The sequence below is a fragment of the Somniosus microcephalus genome, chromosome 2, assembly GCF_052327205.1.
Source record: "Somniosus microcephalus isolate GS21.2 chromosome 2, FLI_Smic_1.0, whole genome shotgun sequence".
NCBI lineage: Eukaryota > Metazoa > Chordata > Chondrichthyes > Squaliformes > Somniosidae > Somniosus > Somniosus microcephalus.
The window spans coordinates 11,640,886-11,661,820 of record NC_140988.1 but is presented as its reverse complement, the minus strand read 5'-3'; the positions used below and the strand labels follow the sequence as shown (position 1 = coordinate 11,661,820).

General features: G+C 48.0%; 1 protein-coding gene across 2 annotated transcripts in view; it reads left to right on the top strand.

Moving 5' to 3' along the window:
• The first annotated feature begins 3,289 nt into the window (after positions 1–3,289).
• LOC147122546 (SWI/SNF-related matrix-associated actin-dependent regulator of chromatin subfamily A containing DEAD/H box 1-like) overlaps positions 3,290–20,935 on the top strand; it is a 98,747-nt gene continuing 81,101 nt past the window's right edge. For both annotated transcript variants that reach the window (XR_015080818.1, XM_086006562.1), the window contains exons 1-2: positions 3,290–3,682; positions 18,487–18,661. Coding sequence is in view for 1 of the 2 variants with exons in the window: in XM_086006562.1 (XP_085862688.1) it covers positions 3,538–3,682; positions 18,487–18,661 (320 nt within the window). In the remaining variant the exon portion in view is untranslated. The remainder of the gene's footprint in view (positions 3,683–18,486; positions 18,662–20,935) is intronic.

Below are 20,935 nucleotides of genomic sequence, written 5' to 3'. Positions count from 1 at the left end.
TTAAACTCGATGTTGAGTCCGGAACGTTGAGTTCAACAATTTCAGATCATAACCTGGGGAGTGCTTGAAAATTTAGCATGCATCATTTTATAACAGATACAATATATCCCATGATGAACATGTAGTGAAGAATTTTCTTGCAACACTGTCTCTTCCAGTCACAGGATGATGTATCCCTGTGACCACTTCAATCACAATATGGTTACAGCTCCACTTCTTGTCACCTGAAGGAAAGTCACAGTGGTGCATGGTACCTAAATGGTACCTAAGCTTTCTCACTCACTCCATTGTAACACAATCAGTTGCATACCTAATCAGGTAACTGGGGGCATCAGCACTGAAGGGAGGGGTGAACTTGTGCATGTGACTCATGAGACGCCGATGATTTGTATTCCAAGACTTACTTAGAATAAAGAACTGAAGACTATCGCAAGCATCCAAGTTAGTTTTCGTTGATAGAATCTATACCAAGCAATTAAATAAATATGTATTCATATTAAAAATGAAGGTGGCGTTTGATACTATGAGAGCAATCATTCAGAAATGGTGTTGGAACCTCTACCTCGCTCTGTGCCATACAATCCGCTCTCTGTGCTATACCATCCTCTCACTTTACCCATCCTTGAAATGCTATGTAGGGCAATAGATCAGAAGTGTGGGTGAGTTGGAAGCTTTAACCAACCCTATGCCACCCTTTCCCCCACAACTCTTCCAATCCACCTTTCCTAACCCTGCCTGTACCACCCTTCCCCAACGCAACCCTCCCTATTCCACCCTTCCCTATTCCACCCTTCCCCAACCCTCCGTTTCACTCTTCCTCACCCAACCCTCCCTATGCCACCTTTCCCAAACACTCCCTATGCCACCCTACCCGAACCCTCCCTATTCCACCCTACCCCAGCCCTCCCTATTCCACCCTACCCCAGCCCTCCCTATTCCACCCTACCCCAACCCTCCCTATTCCACCCTTCCCCAATCCTCCGTTTCACTCTTCCTCACCCAACCCTCCCTATGCCACCTTTCCCAAACACTCCCTATGCCACCCTACCCGAACCCTCCCTATTCCACCCTACCCCAGCCCTCCCTATTCCACCCTACCCCAACCCTCCCTATTCCACCCTTCCCCAATCCTCCGTTTCACTCTTCCTCACCCAACCCTCCCTATGCCACCTTTCCCAAACACTCCCTATGCCACCCTACCCGAACCCTCCCTATTCCACCCTACCCCAGCCCTCCCTATTCCACCCTAACCCAACCCTCCCTATTCCACCCTACCCCAACCCTCCCTATTCCACCCTACCCCAGCCCTCCCTATTCCACCCTACCCCAGCCCTCCCTATTCCACCCTTCCCCAACCCTCCCTATTCCACCCTTCCCCAACCCTCCCTATTCCACCCTACCCCAGCCCTCCCTATTCCACCCTTCCCCAACCCTCCCTTTCCACCCTACCCCAACCCTCCCTATTCCACCCTACCCCAGCCCTCCCTATTCCACCCTACCCCAGCCCTCCCTATTCCACCCTACCCCAGCCCTCCCTATTCCACCCTACCCCAGCCCTCCCTATTCCACCCTTCCCCAACCCTCCCTATTCCACCCTTCCCCAACCCTCCCTATTCCACCCTTCCCCAACCCTCCCTATTCCACCCTTCCCCAACCCTCCCTATTCCACCCTTCCCCAACCCTCCCTATTCCACCCTACCCCAGCCCTCCCTATTCCAATACAATACAATACAATACAAATCGCTTTATTGGCATGATAAGGTACATCTTATGTTGCCAAAGCATCAAAATACATTTATGGTTGAACACATAAACGCGGTTCCATTCATACAGTGTATAAACAGGTATATCCCTGAGTTTATAAATATACATTCGCCTTGTTTATATATACTCTTGTCTTAGTTTACTGGTTGTCCCTCTGTTCATGGCAAGCTGTAACATAGTGTGCCGCCAGTGTTACACAGCTTCTCTCCTCCCCCAGTAGGAATGGGAGTTTTTGGTTGTCAGTCAGATTCCTGAATTCAGGGCATATTTGTGAGAATTTTTGGTAGAAATTCTCTCTGATGCCCTGATATTTTCCACAGGCTGTGAGGAAGTGCATCTCTGTCTCAACTACTCCCTGACTGCAGTGAGAGCATATCCTGTCTTCTCTTGGCAGCCTGGTCTGCCTGTGTCTGCCTTTTTCGATCGCTAGGCTATGTTCGCTAAGTCTGTACCTTGTCAAGGTTCTTCTCAGTTTGTTATCCTTTACCATGGTCAGGTAATCAGCTATGTTGTATTGTCTGTTTAGAGCCAAGTAGCAATTGAGTTTGCTTTGGGTTTTTGTTGTTTCTGCCCAATATGACAGATATTTTTCCTTTTGCTTAGCGACGATTGTGTTGGGTCGAATTCTTTGTGTTACCCTGTCACTGTCCTGGGACTGGTTATTGTTAGTATTGTTATTAGTTACTTTATTGAGTCCCAGGACTAGTTGACTGAGGGTATTCTTCTTTATGGTCAGCTCTTGGCATTTCAGGGCGTCGTAGTGATAGCATTGGGGGTTGCTCATTTGTAGGTGATTCCAAAATTTGGTGGCTCTTTTTTGGATAGTGATTATTAATGGGTATTGGCCTAGTTCCGCCCTGCATGCGTTGTTTACTGTTTTCCTTTGAGTCCGGAGGATACTTTTACAGAATTCCGCATGTAGGATCTCAATTGGGTGTTTGTCCCATTTTGCAAAATCTTGTTGTGTTAGTGGTCCCCAGACCTCACTGCCATAGAGTGCAATTGGTTCAATTACTGATTTGAAAATTTTGAGCCAAATGCTAATTGGGATTTCTATGCCACCCTTCCCCAGCCCAACCCTCTTGCACCCACTATCCCTGTGCCAGCAGAGCAGTGCCATCCTGATGCGAGGCTGAGCTGTGGTGGGAGTGGGGGGAGGGGTGAAGCTCCCTTTGACTCACCTCCCCTGGCAACGCTCACTCTCAGTTGGGGGAAGCCGGTGACCCGCTGACGTCACGCGGAGCCTGGGACCCGCCCCCTCCACACTAATCCTCACTCACATCCATCCGGCCCGTGGATTGGCCGGCGGCCCTTCGCCGGCTCCCCAAATCACAGCGCGCGTTGCGGGCGTCTTCGTGGACAGCCACGCTTCGCGGGAAAAATCTGTCCGTCTGTGAATTTACCCCCCGCCCCCTCCTCACTCCATGTACCGAGCGGCCTGAGGCCTAGGCCTCTGCGATAAAACCGGGAAAGGGGGGGTTTGTGTATAATTTATTTGGTTACCTCGGTATCCGCGGCCTCTCTCTCTCTCTCTCTCTCTCTCTCTCTCTCTCACATACACCCGGTGCTCGCTCGGTATCCGCGGACTCTCACACCCGGTGCCCACGGACTCTCTCTCACATACACCCGGTGCCCGCTCGGTATCCGCGGCCTTTCTCTCACACACACCCTCGGTGCCCGCGGACTCTCTCAGAGACCCGGCGCCCGCTCGCTCCAGCCGTTTGTGCCGCTCCTAACCGTCCTAACGGCGCCGCGTTCCAATCCCCCGGCCCGATGAGTTCCTTCAACCTCCACCAGTTCCGTTATGAGAAGAAAAGTGGCGGCGGCGGCCAGCAGGAGGAGAAGCGGCGGCAGCAGTCCGGCACCACAGGCAGGGCTGGATCTCCTGCAGAACCCGGGGATGGGGAGACATCGGCAGGTGAGCGGGAGACCGGCTCAATCCCGTCATATTCCTTCCCCCCCCCCCGGTCCCGTCATATTCCTTCCCCCGGTCCCGTCATATTCCACCCACCCCCCCCGTCCCGTCATATTCCACCACCCCCCCCCCCCCCGTCATATTCCACCCCCCCCCCCCGTCCCGTCATATTCCACCCCCCCCTCCCGTCCCGTCATATTCCACCCCCCCCCCCGTCCCGTCATATTCCACCCCGTCCCGTCATATTCCACCCCGTCCCGTCCCGTCCCGTCATATTCCACCCCCCCCGTCCCGTCATATTCCACCCCCCCCCCCCAGTCCCGTCATATTCCCCCCCCCCCCCCGTCCCGTCATATTCCCCCCCCCCCCCGTCCCGTCATATTCCCCCCCCCCCCGTCCCGTCATATTCCCCCCCCCGTCCCGTCATATTCCCCCCCCCCGTCCCGTCATATTCCCCCCCCCCGTCCCGTCATATTCCCCCCCCCGTCCCGTCATATTCCCCCCCCCGTCCCGTCATATTCCCCCCCCCGTCCCGTCATATTCCCCCCCCCGTCCCGTCATATTCCCCCCCCCGTCCCGTCATATTCCCCCCCCCGTCCCGTCATATTCCCCCCCCCGTCCCGTCATATTCCCCCCCCCCGTCCCGTCATATTCCCCCCCCCCGTCCCGTCATATTCCCCCCGTCCCGTCATATTCCCCCCGTCCCGTCACATTCCCCCCGTCCCGTCACATTCCCCCCGTCCCGTCCCGTCATATTCCCCCCCCCCCGTCCCGTCATATTCCCCCCCCCCCGTCCCGTCACATTCCCCCCGTCCCGTCACATTCCCCCCGTCCCGTCACATTCCCCCCGTCCCGTCACATTCCCCCCGTCCCGTCACATTCCCCCCGTCCCGTCACATTCCCCCCGTCCCGTCACATTCCCCCCGTCCCGTCACATTCCCCCCGTCCCGTCACATTCCCCCCGTCCCGTCACATTCCCCCCGTCCCGTCACATTCCCCCCCGTCCCGTCACATTCCCCCCCGTCCCGTCACATTCCCCCCCGTCCCGTCACATTCCCCCCCGTCCCGTCACATTCCCCCCCGTCCCGTCACATTCCCCCCCGTCCCGTCACATTCCCCCCCGTCCCGTCACATTCCCCCCCGTCCCGTCACATTCCCCCCCGTCCCGTCACATTCCCCCCCGTCCCGTCACATTCCCCCCCGTCCCGTCACATTCCCCCCCGTCCCGTCACATTCCCCCCCGTCCCGTCACATTCCCCCCCGTCCCGTCACATTCCCCCCCGTCCCGTCACATTCCCCCCCGTCCCGTCACATTCCCCCCCGTCCCGTCACATTCCCCCCCGTCCCGTCACATTCCCCCCCGTCCCGTCACATTCCCCCCCGTCCCGTCACATTCCCCCCCGTCCCGTCACATTCCCCCCCGTCCCGTCACATTCCCCCCCGTCCCGTCACATTCCCCCCCGTCCCGTCACATTCCCCCCCGTCCCGTCACATTCCCCCCCGTCCCGTCACATTCCCCCCCGTCCCGTCACATTCCCCCCCGTCCCGTCACATTCCCCCCCGTCCCGTCACATTCCCCCCCGTCCCGTCACATTCCCCCCCGTCCCGTCACATTCCCCCCCGTCCCGTCACATTCCCCCCCGTCCCGTCACATTCCCCCCCGTCCCGTCACATTCCCCCCCGTCCCGTCACATTCCCCCCCGTCCCGTCACATTCCCCCCCGTCCCGTCACATTCCCCCCCGTCCCGTCACATTCCCCCCCGTCCCGTCACATTCCCCCCCGTCCCGTCACATTCCCCCCCGTCCCGTCACATTCCCCCCCGTCCCGTCACATTCCCCCCCGTCCCGTCACATTCCCCCCCGTCCCGTCACATTCCCCCCCCCGTCCCGTCACATTTCCCCCCGTCCCGTCACATTTCCCCCCGTCCCGTCACATTTCCCCCCGTCCCGTCACATTCCCCCCCCGTCCCGTCACATTCCCCCCCCCCCCCCCCGTCCCGTCACATTCCCCCCCCGTCCCGTCACATTCCCCCCCCGTCCCGTCACATTCCCCCCCCGTCCCGTCACATTCCCCCCCCGTCCCGTCACATTCCCCCCCCGTCCCGTCACATTCCCCCCCCGTCCCGTCACATTCCCCCCCCGTCCCGTCACATTCCCCCCCCCCGTCCCGTCACATTCCCCCCCCCGTCCCGTCACATTCCCCCCCCCGTCCCGTCACATTCCCCCCCCCGTCCCGTCACATTCCCCCCCCCGTCCCGTCACATTCCCCCCCCGTCCCGTCACATTCCCCCCCCGTCCCGTCACATTCCCCCCCCGTCCCGTCACATTCCCCCCCCGTCCCGTCACATTCCCCCCCCGTCCCGTCACATTCCCCCCCCGTCCCGTCACATTCCCCCCCCCCCGTCCCGTCACATTCCCCCCCCCCGTCCCGTCACATTCCCCCCCCCCGTCCCGTCACATTCCCCCCCCCCGTCCCGTCACATTCCCCCCCCCGTCCCGTCACATTCCCCCCCCGTCCCGTCACATTCCCCCCCCGTCCCGTCACATTCCCCCCCCCCCCGTCCCGTCACATTTCCCCCCCCCCCCCCGGATCCTGTCATATTCCCCCAAATTCCATGATCCCCCCCCCCCCCCCCCCCCCAACCAATCCCTTGACCCCAGCACCAGTTCCCACCCACCAGTGTTGTCCACTTTAACACCAGGCCTGTTGAATAGGGCAGTGACCTGACCCCTCATCATCATTACCTGTTACTGCTCAGGGCAAAGGGAACGGCTTGTTACAGGCCATAAGGTCCCAGGTTTGGTCCCTGTTCAGTGTTGATCTCAGTCCTGGGGTGGGGTGGCATTATCCTGCTACAATTAGGTTCGGGAGGGGGAAATTGGCCAGTGTTCCGGCTCCTAATTATGGTCCAACCACCCCCGCAGGAAAGCCCGTGTGTGTCGCCATTAGTTGAGGAGGGATTTGGTCTTGGCTGTGGTATGAGCAGCCTGCCAACACTCAACCACCTGTGTCCAGACATGAAAAATGGCCACTTGGTCAGGGTATTGGAAGGCTGTTGGCACCCATCGCATTACGCCTCCGCAAGATTCAGTGTCGTAAGGAGAGCAAGAAGAAGCAACTTTTCTGTATGTTGGGTGGGGGAATGGTGGGAGAGTAGGTCCTATTCGTTTTGAAACAATATTTGGGCTTTTTTTTTCAAAACGTAACTTGCATTGAAATGCATTCTTGTGCCTCTTGAATGGGATTGTGTACATTGAGGAAGTATTCCTTCAAATGAAGTTTGTTGGTTAGAGAGACTGAAACCCTATTAAACAAGGAATTGACATTTTTAAGCGTGCGAGCATCAAAATGAGTTGCATTTTAAAACAACACTTGACAGATCTGCGCAAGTTGTACATTATATCGGGGTGAAAACAATCCACAGCCTTCAAGCTAGATGAAGTTTCTTGGGCATCTTTTCATGATGCCAGTGTCTTGTGTTTCAGTGCCATGCTGTAATGTTTGGGTATGAATTCATCCCCCTGCCCCCTCAACCTGATTGCCATCATTTGCAATCTGGCTATAGGGACCCTAAGAGCCAAAGTGCTGATTTGAAATGTACTATTCTGTCTCCGGTGACCCTGTCACATGCTGAACTAGCTTACTACACCCAAATCCGTTCTCATAATTTCACCTATTGTAACATTCGATGGATGACTAAATATCAAGAATTTTTTGAGTTACAAACCCAAATGATTGTGCGACTGCTGCAAGGGTGATTTTTGTTGTGGTATTAGCTTTACAAAGATAACTTTTAAGGTCCTTCTATACTTAATTTACAGTACTGAGCTGCATTTTAAAGTAGTTCTGGGAACCTGTGGTTTTGGCGATTTGCTACTATAATGTGTCGATTCACCTGTATGGGAGAAAGTGAGGTGACCAAAAAAAGCCTGTTGCTACCTTGAGTTCCTCACGCCCTCATTGTAGGAAACTTTATTTGTATACAGCAACAGAAATGATATGCCAGTAGGGCTGGAGGAGGCTACAGAGATCAGGAGGGGTGAGGCCATGGAGGGATTTGAAAACCAGGATGAGGTTTTTTAAATTGAGGCGTTGTCGGACTGGGAGCCAATGAAGGTCCGCAAGCACGGGTGCTGGTGAATGAAATTTGGAATGAGTTGAGATACAGGCAGCAGAGTTTTGGATGAGCACAAGTTTATGTAGGGTGGAAGATGGAGAGCATTGGAATAGTCAAGTCTGGAGGTAACAAAGGCCTGGATGAGGGTTTCAGTAGCAGATTAGCTGAGGCGGGGTCAGAGTCGAGGTGGAAGTAGGCAGTCTTGATGGTGCGGATATGTGTTTGGAAACTCATCTCGATGTCAAACAAAACACCAAGGTTGTGAACAGTCTTGCTCAGCTTAAGGCAATTGCCAGGGATGGAAATGATGGTCAGGGAACGGAGTTTGTGCCGGGGACAAAAAATTGTGGCTTTAGTCTTCCCAATACTGTACTTGGTTGGAGGAAATTTCTGCTCCTCCAATATTGGATCTCTGACAAGCAGTGTGACCAATCATAGACACTGGAGGGATCCAAAGAGGTGGTGGTGGTGAGGTAGAGCTGAGTGTCGTCAGCATACATGTGGAACCTGATGTGTATTCGGATGATCGCCAAGGGGTAGCATGCAGATGAGAAATAGAAGGGGGCCAAGGAATAGATCCTTGGAGGACTCCAGAGGTAACAGTGCGGAAGTGGGAAGAGAAGCCATTGCAGCTGATTGTCTGGCTACGATTAGATAAGAATAGAACCAAGCTAAGGCAGTTCTCCGTTGTCCAGCTGGGTGGGAGAGGCGTTGGAGGAGGATGGTGTGGTCCACTGTGTTGAAGGCTGCAGATAGGTCGAGAAGGATGAGGAAGCGACAGTTTGTCACAGTCACAAAGAATGCCATTTGTGACTTTGACGAGGGCCGTTTCAGCACTGTGGCTGGGCTGGAATCCTGAATGAAGGGATTCGGACATGGAATTGCGGGAAAGATGATTGATGGGTCGGTAACCAGAGGGCACCAATTAAGATAATTGGCAAAAGAACCAGAGTGATGTAGCGATTTGTTATGATCTGGAATGCACTACCTGAAAGGGTGGTGGAAGCAGGCACAATAGTAACTTTCAAAAGGGAATTGGATATATAGTTGAAAAGGAAAAATTTGCTGGGCTATGGGGAAGGTGCAAGGAGTGGGACGAATTGGACAGCTCTTTCAAAGAGCTGGCCAGACATGATTGGCTGAATGGCCTGCTTCTGTGCTGTAAGATTCTATGAACTTGGATCCAAGTCCAGGCCAGCTGGAAATCTCTTCTATTTGCTAGCTATAATTGTCCTATGTGAAATGTGCCTGGACATTCTACATCCAGCTCCAAGTGGGAAATGGCCCAATGTGCCGAACTGCTAAATTGGGATTACAGGAAACTTTGTGCTATCCGGCACCGACGGGACTGAGCTGTTGCCGTCCCATCAAAAGTGCCGGACAAACCAGCGCTAATGTTGAAGCATACAGAGATCTCCGTATCTGGCAACAAACCCTGTTGCTTAGCAACAGCTTCTAAACAGTCGGCTGTACCTTGCAAGCGTCTCTGTAGCTTAGCAACAGCTTCAGCGAGACCTTGCAGAGCCTGACTGGTGGAAAAAAAAGCAACGAAAAGAAAAAAAACCTAACAAAACGGCTCCTGATTTTTGCCGGTGGCTCAAGCATTCCGGACAGTTTCCTGTATATTGCCAATCTCCCTTGAAGAGACTTTTGGCTGCTAGTATGGGAAATGTGAAACTCTCACACTGGGCAGTAGTGGATGCTTGTAAGAGGTTATAGCAGAATAGAGCAGCTAACTGCTATGCCTGACCTCAGTGATTGATGACTGATGCCTGAAATGGAAAGCAATTCATTCCTAGTACTGGACTAACATACATCATCTAAGTGAGCATAACATTGACAAAAATGAAAGTTTGTGAAATTGTGTAGAACTTCTGCAGAACTGTGTGGTTTGTCAATACCAAGCTATAAATGTCCTCAGCTTGATGAATTTGAAAATAACAGTCTTGGCATGCACAGGAACACTCCTTTCCATGTAAAGTACTGTATGTATTTTACTACAATGGAGTTTGCTGTCCAGTAGAACAGAGCCATTTATGGCACTCTTATTTTGCTGCATATTGCAAGTCTTTTCAAAGCATTAAGTTACTTCCTGAGAGATCTGCAGCCTGATTGTGGCCTTCCCTAATATTCCCCATATGCCCATCCACCAGGTGATTGGAAACCTAGCTAATTTTCTCCTGCCTAAAGTGGCTGCTTAGGTAGGATGTTGTCTACATGGATTTTAGGAAGGTGTTTGACAAAGTACCACATAGAAGGCTGATTAACAAACTTGAGGCTCATGGAATAGGTGGGTCAATGGCAGCTTGGATAAGGAATTGGCTTAAGGACAGAAAACAGCGAATTGTGGTAAATGGCTGTTTTTCAGACTGGAAGATGGTAGACGGTGGTGTTCCCCAAGGGTCAGTGCTGGGGCCACTGCTTTTTTGATGTATATAAATGACCTGGATATTGGAATACAGAGTAGAATTTCTAAATTTGCTGATGACACCAAACTTAGGGATGTGGTAAACAGTGATAATGCCAATCGACTGCAACAGGACATAGAAAGGCTAGCAGAATGGACAGACAAGTGGCAGATGGAATTTAATAGAGAAGTGTGAGGTGATGCATTTTGGCAGAAGGAACAGGGAGAGGCAATGTACACTTAATGGCACAGTTTTAAAGAGTTCGCAGGGACAGAGGGACCTGGGAGTTAATGTGCATAGGTCCCTGAAGGGGGTGGGACATAATTGAGACAGTGGTTAGCAAAGCATATGGGATCTTGGGCTTCATAAATAGAAGTATTGAGTACAAAAGTGGAGAAGTTATGCTGAACCTTTATAAAGCGCTGGTTAGACCACAACTGGAGTATTGCGTCCAGTTCTGGTCCCCACACTTTAGGAAGGATGTGAAGGCACTTGAGAGGGTGTAGAGGAGATGGGGGATCTTAGCTACAAGGACAGGTTGGAGAAGCTGGATTTGTTTTCATTAGAGCAAAGGAGGTTGAGGGGTGATTTGATCGAGGTGTACAAGATTATGACGGGTTTGGAAAGGCTGTTCCCACTAGTTGATGGTACAAGGACTAGGGAACACAGATTTAAGGTTTTGGGCAAGAGATGCAGGGGGGATGTGAGGAAAAACTTTTTTTACGAAGCGAGTGGTGAGGACCTGGAACTTGCTGCCCACGGAAGTGGTGGAAGCGGAGACACTCGATGTTTTCAAGGGGAGACTGGATAGGCACTTGAGGGGCTACGGGGATAGAGCGGGGGAATGGGACTGACTGGATTGCTCCACAGAGAGCTGGCCTGGACTCGATGGGCCGCATGGCCTCCTTCTGTGCCTCTATGACTCTTAGGCTATTTAGTTTGTCCATCCAGGAAATAAAACTACAGTCCACACATCACAGCATCTTGCTGTTTCTTAAATGATTCTTTGTATTTTGCTCACACTTCTGCACTCTGGTCCATTCCCTGGTTATGCCTTGTGTGGAGAAAAGCTTACTTTTACCTTTTTGCCAATGTGAACATTTACCTTCTGGTCCTCCTGTAATAGTTTAATTTGAAAGTAATGTTCTGGTTTTGCCTTTTCTATAACATTTTCTAACTTGGTATATCTCTGATGTCAGCTCAGTCATATCCCTGCACAGCTAGATGGCCTAATTTCCAGTGGTGCTATAGAGAAATTGTATGACTCTTCTCTTCGCCTCCAGGGATTGAATGTCTCCCTTGTGTCTTTGTGACCAGGACTGCACACAGTACTGTGAGCTAACCAGAGCACTATGCAGCTTAGCATGGCTTAATTTGATTTTCACTTTATTGTTTTGGTCATATATTTTGGCATTCTAATGACTGTTCTGTAGTCATCAGAGATATTAAGTGCACAATATACTAATACCTCTCTTTTTTCCCCACACATAGTAAACGTAGTAAATAGGAGCAGGAGTCGGCCCTTCGAGCCTGCTCCACGATTCAATAGGATCATGGCTGATCCTCTATCTCAATACCATATTCCTGCTCTCTCCCCATACCCCTTGATGCCTTTTGTGTCTAGATTTATGGAGTATATGCAATGCCCCTTTTTTGTCCTGCTAGTGGTTCTCCTGTGGTGTTGCTCACAAGTTACAGGCGTTAGGCCCTTTATATATGCCAATAGGGCCTAACGCCATGATTCAGGCACGTGCCCTGGATACCTACGGAGAAGCCTTGGCCAGTACGGTAGACGTTGGAAGGATCAGTGCTTGGACCTCAGCTATTTACAATATTAATGACTTGGATGAAGGGGCCGAGTGTAATGTATCCAAGTTTGCTGACAATACAAAGTTAGGAGGGGGAAAGTAAGCTGTGAGGAGGATACAAAGGGATCCAGACAGGTTAAGTGAGTGGGCAATAAGGTGGCAGATGGAGTAGAATGTGGGGAAATTTGAGGTTATTCACTTTGGTAGGAAAGCAGAATATCTTCTAAATGGTGAGAAACTATTAAATGTTGGTGTTCAGAGAAATTTAAGAACATAAGAAATAGGAGCAGGAGTCGGCCATTTGACCCCTCGAGGCCTGCTCTGCCATTCAATAAGATCATGGCTGATCTTCGACCTCAACTCCACTTTCCTGCACTATCTCCATAACCCTTGATTCCCTTAATATTCAAAAATCTATCGATCTCTGTCTTGAATATACTCAACGACTGAGCCTCCACAGCCCTCTGGGGTAGAGAATTCCAAAGATTCACCACCCTCAGTGAAGGAATTTCTCCTCACCTCAGTCCTAACTGGCCGACCCCTTATTCTGAGACTGTGACCCCTGGTTCTAGACTCCCCAGCCAGGGGAAACATCCTCCCTGCATCTACTCTGTCAAACCCTGTAAGAATTTTGTATGTTTTAATGAGATCACCTCTCATTCTTCTAAACTCTGGAGAATATAGGCCTAGTCTACACAATCTGTCCTCATAGGACAATCCCCCCATCCCAGGAATCAGTCTGGTGAACCTTCGTTGAACTCCCTCTATGGCAACTATATCCTTCCTTAGGTAAGGAGACCAAAACTGTACCCAATACTCCAGGTGTGGTCTCACCAGGGCCCTATATAATTGCAGTAAGACGTCTTTACTCTTATACTCAAATCCTCTTGTAATAAAGGCCAACATGCCATTTGCTTTCCTAATTGCTTGCTGTACCTGCATGTTAACTTTCAGTGATTCGTGTACAAGGACACCCAGGTCCCTCTGAACACCAACATTTCCCAATCTCTCACCATTTAAAAAATACTCTGCTTTTCTATTTTTCCTACCAAAGTGGATAACTTCACATTTCTCCACATTATATTCCATTTGCCATGTTCTTGCCCACTCACTTAGCTTGTCTATATCCCCTTGAAGCCTCTTTGCAGCCTCCTCACAACTTACATTCCCACCCAGCTTTGTATCATCAGCAAACTTTGGATATATTGCATTTGGTCCCCTCATCCAAATCATTGATGTAGATTGTGAATAACTGAGGCCCAAGCATTGATCCTTGCGGTACCCCATTAGTTGCAGTCTGCCAACCCGAAAATTACCTGTTTATTCCTACTCTCTGTTTTCTGTCCGTTAACCAATCCTCAATCCAGGCTAGTATATTACCCACAATCCCATGAGCCCTAATTTTGTTTAATAACCTCTTGTGTGGCACCTTATCGAATGCCTTCTGAAAATCCAAATACAACACATCCACTGGTTCCCCCTTATCTATTCTGCTAGTTACAACCTCAATGTCAAACACGATTTCCCTTTCATAAATCCGTGTTGACTCTGCCCAATCCTATTATTATTTTCTGAGTGCCCTGTTACCACGTCCTTAATAATAGATTCTAGCATTTTCCCTACTACTGATGTCAGGCTAACTGGTCTGTAGTTCCCTGTTTTCTCTCTCCCTCCTTTAGGTATCTTAGTACAAGAAATGCAGAGATATAGCATGTAGGTACAGCAAGCAATTAGGAAGGCAAATGGCATGTTAGCCTTTATTACAAGGGCGTTGGAGTACAAGAGTAAGGAGGTCTTGCAACAACCGCACTGTGGGAGTACCTTCACCACACGGACTGCAGCGGTTCAAGAAGGCGGCTCACCACCACCTTCTCAAGGGCAGTTGGGGATGGGCAATAAATGCTGGCCTTGCCAGTGACGCCCACATCCCATAAACAAATTTTTTTTTAAACTTGTACAGGGCTTTGGTAGGACCACACCTGGAGTATTGTGTACAGTTTTGGTCTCCTTATCTAAGGAAGGATATACTTGCCTTGGAGGCGGTGCAATGAAGGTTCACTAGATTGATTCCTGGGATGAGAGGGCTGTCCTATGAGGAGAGACTGTATAGACTGGGCCTATACTCTCTGGAGTTTAGAAGAATGAGAGGTGATCTCATTGTACCATATAAGATTCTGAGGTGGATTGACAGGATAGATGCTGAGAGGTTGTTTCCCCTGGCTGGAGAGTCTAGAACTAGGGGTCATAGTCTCAGCATAAGGGGTCAGTCATTTAAGACTGAGTTGAGGAGGAATTTCTTCACGCAGTTGTGAATCTTTGGAATTCTCTGCCCCAAAGGGCTGTGAATGCTGAATCATTGAGTATATTCAAAACTGAGATCGATAGATATTTGGACTCTAGGGGAATCGAGGGATACGGGGATAGGACGGGAAAGTGGAGTTGAGGTCGAAGATCAGCCGTGATCTTATTGAATGGCGAAGCAGGCTTGAGGGGGCCTGTGGCTTACTCCTCCTCCTAATTCCTATGTTCTTGCGTTGCACTTCTGGTGCAGATTGCGCGTGAGCACGCTGCCTACCATTTTGGATCCTTAGGAGCCCCTTTTACGCCTGTGAAACAGGCGCAGTGCAGTCCAATTTCTCGGCACTAGATGTTCTACAAAAATGCTAGAGAATATTATGGTCAGTTTATTGTATTTTTCTGTAAAATGGGCGAATGCTGTTACAGTACTCTGCAGAATTTTTTGGCAACTGAATTGTAAAAACTGCTCCTTGAAAGCTTCAGCATACCGTGCGACGATGTTCCCTGTAGGCTGCACAATGTTCTGCGCGGCCTGTTTCTTTCAATGCGCGGTCCCTTTCAATTTCTGCGCATGCGCAATGTTTCCGATGTAAAAGCTTGTGAGCGGCCTGCAGGGGACCTTGCAGATTACTGCACGGACATGCATGCGCAGCTTAGAGGGAACATTGCCGTGTGATACTGTTTTTTGAACAGTGGGTCACTATAACCTCTGCCAGGGGCTCCGAAGAACGCTGTTGCTAAGAAGAAAAATTAAAAACGACTTGCTTTCCAGCTGCTGGTAAATTCGGTTTCACGATCCAGATCTGAAGCAATGAACTTCTGTGCATTAGTGATAACCTCCATGGTTAATCTGAATTTCTTATTGTCTACTTTTTAGATAAATTATAGAATAGTACAGCACTGAAGGAGGCCATTCAGCCCATCCAGTCTGTGCCGGCTCTTTCGAAGAGCAATCCAGTTAGTCCCACTCCCTCGCTCTTTCCCCATATCCCTGCAATTTTTTCTCCTTCAAGTATTTATCCAATTCCCTTTTGAAGGCTGTTATTGAATCTGTATCCACCGCCCTATCAGGCAGCGCATTTCAAACCCCAACCACTCGTTGCGTAAAGTTTTTCCTGACATTGCCTCTGGTTATTCTGCCGATCCTAAATCTGTGCCATCTGGTTGTCAACCCTTCAGTCATTGGAAACAGTTTCTCTTTATTTACTCTATCTAAACCCGAATGGCCTCCTGCTGTGCTGTACTGTTCTATGATTCATGATTTGAAACACCTCTATCAAATCTCCTCTTGGCCTTCTCTGCTCTAAGTAGAACAACCTTCTGCTTCTGCAGTCTATCCATTGAACTGTAATCCCTCATCCCTGGAACCATTCTAGTAAATCTTTCTCTACCCTCTCCAAAGCCTTCACGTCCTTCCTCAAGTGTGGTGCCCAGAATTGGACATGATACTCCAGCTGCGGCCGACCTAGTGTTTTATATAGGTTTAGCATAACTTCCTGGCTTTTTTACTCTGTGCTTCTACTTATAAAACCCAGGATCCCATATACTGTACTTTATTAACTTTTTTTAACCTGACCTGCCACCTTCAAAGATTTGTGCACAAACACCCCTAGGTGTCTCTGTTCTTCCACCCCCTTTAAAATTGTGCCATTTAGCATGTATTGTGTCTTATTCTTCCTACCAAAATGTAGCACCTCATACTTTTCTGCATTGAATTTCAACTGCCATGTGTCCGCCCATTCCACCAGCCTGTCTGTCCTCTTGAAGTCTATTACGATCTTCCTCACTATTTACTACACTTCCAAATTTCGTGTTATCTGCAAATTTTGAAATTGTGCCTCATAGCCCCAAGTCAAAGTCATTAATGTATATCAAAAACAGCAGTGGTCCTAGTACTGAACCTTGGAACGCCACTGTATAAATCCCTCCAATCCGGAAAACAGCCATTCACCACAACTCTCTCTTTTCTGTCTTAGCCAATTTTGTATCCATGCTGCTACTGCCCCTTTTTATCCCATAGGCTTCAATTTTGCTAACAAGCTTAATATGTGGTACAGGAGACTTTGGTTTATCTGGAGGTTGTATGTCCGGAAACCTCGATCTACTGGCAAAAATCAGGAGCCGTTTTGTTAGGTATTTTTTCTTCTCATGGCTTTTTTTTCAACAGTCAGGCTCTGGAAAGTCTCTCTGAAGCTGTTGCTAAGCTACAGAGACACTTCCAAGGTACGGGCCGACTGTTTAGAAGCTGTTGCTAAGCAACAGTGTTTGTTGTCAGATACGGAGATGAAAACCTCCGTATGCTTCAACATTAACGCTGGTATGTCCGGCAGTTTTGATAGATCGGCAACAGCTCGGTCCCGTCGGTGCCGGATATCACAAAGTTTCCTGTACTTAGCAAATGCTGTTTGAAAGTCCATATATGCAACATCAACTGCACTGCCCTCATCCATCCTCTGTTAAATCATCAAAAAACATCAAGTTAGTCAAAATAGATTTGCCCTTAACAAATCCGTGCTGGCTCTCTTTTATTAGGCCATGCATGTCCAAGTGGCCATTAATTTTCTCCTGGGTTATTGTTTTTAAAACCTTCCCCACCACTGGAGTTAAACTGACTGGCCTGTATTTACCAGATCACTGCTACTCACTACCTTTTTGTTCTCCAAGGGTTTTTAACCCTTGTGGTTTGTTAGATGGCCAGTTTCAGAATCGTGGCAACATGGCGGGGGGTTAAACTGGTCTTTGACTTCAGTGTAGAAGAAAATCTAGGGACCGGTGTAAATCGGCTGTCGATTCGCTATCGCATGTTTTGCACTATTGCTGAAGACCAATTTCACCCCCGTGGTCTACAACTAAAGAGCGTGACTACAAAGTGCTGTCATTAAGGAGCGAAGATGTGAAATTAGCTCTTTTTAAAGAAAGAATGTTAGAGAAGGATAGATGTGCGTGAAGTATATTCGGGTGCCAATGGTGATGAGTGAAGAGCTACAATTGCATGGCCGATGCAAAAGAGAACATAAATGGACAGATCGGATATAGTTTGTTAATTCAAAATTATTTAAGAAATATCTTAATCTTTGCAGAAACAAAGTATGTACAGGAAACTCTTTATTATCCGGGACCGGCGTGGTGCCGGTTTATCAAAAAGTCCGGATTACAGAGCGTTATAGTAAAAGGTACGAGAGCTCCGTACACAGCAACAAATCCAGGCTTCCCTGTTGCTTAGCAACATGTGCAGGAACCCCGGCCACAGACCAAGCGTCCCTGTTGCTTAGCAACAAGTGCACGAACCCCAGTTACACAGCCACAGATCCAGGAACGGCCACTAATATGAAGTAAAACTTACCTGAACCTACTCCTGAATTTTGCCGGTTAACAGAGATTTCTGGTTATTTAGGTGCTGGTAAATCGAGAGTTTCCTGTAGTGGTTTTTGTATAGCAGCATAAAGCCTGAGAAAAACTATAATTGAGTCCCTCTCTCCCCCCTTCTCTAATTTGGGCTATATATGTGCATTTATGGTTGGGGGTGGGGATGGAAGGAGGAGGAGAATATCCTAAAATTGGGTGAAATAAAAAAAACCTGTAATCTAGTATGGCTTCCTCTTGTTCTTAAATAGTGTACAGTACAATTCAATATTAATGTGGACTAATTGTTACAGCTTCAATGTACACCAATATTAATTCAACTTTTTTCATTTTAAGATTAATTAAATCCATCAGCATCAATATAGTGGAAATAGGTAGCGTCTAACAATTTTCTTGTGAAAATTTTGATTGCAATACTTTGCTGAGGACTGTGGGTTACATTTCCATCCTGGCAGTAATCTGAAGTGGTGTTGGTATGGACTGTCCTTTTGGTATTTGACTGGGAGTAGCAATCAAATGGGCTTACAGGTTAGTGCTTGGGAAAGGGAGTGATTGTTTCTCCTAAAAGGGTTGAATTTGCCATGGACTACGTTTTGAAGCGAGTTGAAGTTTCAGTAAAGTTTGCTGCAGCTGTCTTCCTTACTGCTGGGAATAGTTAACCACAGAAACAATGATCAATTTTTTAAATACGTTTTGACGTGAAAATTTTAATAGAACGGTGCATTGCTTCAAAACGTTTTCAATCTTAACACCGCCTTCAGTGACTTTCATTACAATTTTTAATAACACGTTTCCCTTTTTTAATTACTTAGTGACCACGATACCAGAGACACCAGAAGGAAAGCAGTCGAACCTTTTATCGTATTTCAGGAGAAAAGAAAAGGGCGTCTCCTTTCTCGACTCTGAATCTGAAAATGAAGAACCAAGCAGGAACTGTTCATCATACCCAGCAGTGAATGGAAGGCCAGAGGGATGTATTCCAAAAATGTAAGCAACAATTTTATATACAGTGTCTTATCACTAAGTTACTTATGTGCCATATTTACCTAGAATTTATAAACAGCGGTTTATGCGTGATGACATATTGATCTGGGGTAAACTTACTGAAAGTTATTTCTCTCTCTCCCATCCTATTTTGACCACTTGCTGGAGTACGGTTTGTAAGCCTTGGCTGCTCTCTGGTACTTTACATTTTCATTATTCATGTGTGAGCCTTGACTGTGTGTTGGCAAGCACAGAGAAGGGATGTGGGCATCATATCAGACCGATGCTATCCTTGCCTGTTGTCCACGCAAGCATTTCCAGCAATAGTCACTAAATAGCCCTGGATGTTTTCTCTCCCTAGCCCTGGGATGCTGAGGCCAATATTCATGGGTTGGGGAGTGATTAGTTAATTTAGCACCGAATGGGAATTTAGCCTCGGACCTTCCGGGTTTCTCTTGTTTAATTACTCACTGAGCCATCACAAGGTCGTTGCTATTGGGCCTCTTGGTCAATCTTTAACTAGCTGAGCTTTCCTCAATTAAATTGAGGCTTTTCAATCTGCTTGCCTTGGCTCATCTTTTCATTTGGCTTTGCTCTCTTTTCTGTATGACCATTTAATTAATGCTTTGCTGCGTAGTTTGTTTTGAGCTACATGGTATTTTTTCTTTGTAAAATAGAACATGTTCCTAGTTTTGGAAAGGTCTGCCTGCTCACTCATCCAATCCAAGTACTTCCTGAGAGTACAAGTGGGAGAAAGTGAGTTTAAAGAATGAGTAAGAGTAACGCCAAGTGAGAGAGAGGGAGAATTGAAGGACCAAAGCAAGGGAGAGAGAGAAGTGAATGAAAGCTTGGAAACCCCAACACCCCCACTCCCTTGTAACAGAACAACCTTTTACTGTAGCAACGCCTCAGTTTATTGTAGTAGTTTATTGTGACTAGATGATTGATACTCTATCCGTACCGTATGTGGGGGGGAGAGAAAGTGTTCAGTGGCTAATTTGCTAATACCCTGTATAGATAAGTCGATGAGGTCGAGATCAGGACAAAAAAAATGTGCTATGTTTGGGTATGATTTTTATTATAATACATAGGAAGGAGTTATTTCAATTTAATTGAAGTGACTTTAAATAATGTATGCTGTATTAAACTATATTTGGGGTGCATGATTATTGTTTTTTGATGCTTTAAATAGCATAGTTGATCAGTGCCATTCTTTGTCTCTATGGTGGGTTTAATGTGTCATTAGTAAGGTCCTGAGGGAAGATCTTTTAACTGGTTGCCCTACATGAGGAATGGAGTACAAGGAGAAGAACTTCAAAAAAGTTGGAAAATTTTAAAAGAATATTTGTTCAGAAGTGATCAGACTTATCAGGAAATATTGCATGAGCTTCTTAGTTCAGTACGTTTCTCTTCTATGTATATAACTTTTAAACATTTGGAGCTTAATTTGAATGGCTGCAAAACACGTTGTAACCTACTTTCTATTTGATCCTCATCAACTTTTCTTTAAGTTAGTTTTTGGATTTCAAACTTCAATTGTAGAGCTTTGATCAGACCTTACCTGGAGTACTGCATTCCGTTTTGGGTACCAAACCTTAGGAAAGATATGTTGACCTTGGAGTGGGGTACAGCGTAAATTCACCAGAATTATACCAGGACTTAGTGTTGAATTATGAGGACAGGTTGCATTTAACTTGGCTTGTATTCCCTTGAGTTTAGAAGGTTGAAGGGGTGATCTAATTGAAGTGTTTAAAATGATTTAGCGATTGGATGCGGTAGATACAGATACATTATTTCCTCTGGTGGGGAATCCAGAACAAGGGGGCATAATAAACATAGAGCTAGGCTATATAGGTGTGAAATCAGAAAGAACTTTTCAGTGTAGTGGAAATCTGGAACGCTCTTCCCCTCCGCACCCCCACGCCCACCCAAAAGGCTGTGAATGCTGAGTTAGTTTAAATTATCAAGACTCATTGATAGATTGTTGTTAGGTAAGGGTATCAAGGGATATGAAGCAACTGTGGTACAGTTGAGGTACTGATCAGCCATGATTTAATTGAATGGTGGAACAGTCACGAGGGGGCTGAATGGCCAACTCTGGTTCCTATGTAATGTGTGTGACTGTTTTCTAACCAGTCCTCAGTGGAAATATATATTAATATTTGAATTTAGCATCCACATTAATGGTATTTTTGAAGCATATGGACTGCAAGCAGACTACAAGGAGAAAAAATGTGATTCAAGCTAGATTTCAAATACTTTTAGTTTTTTTTAAAA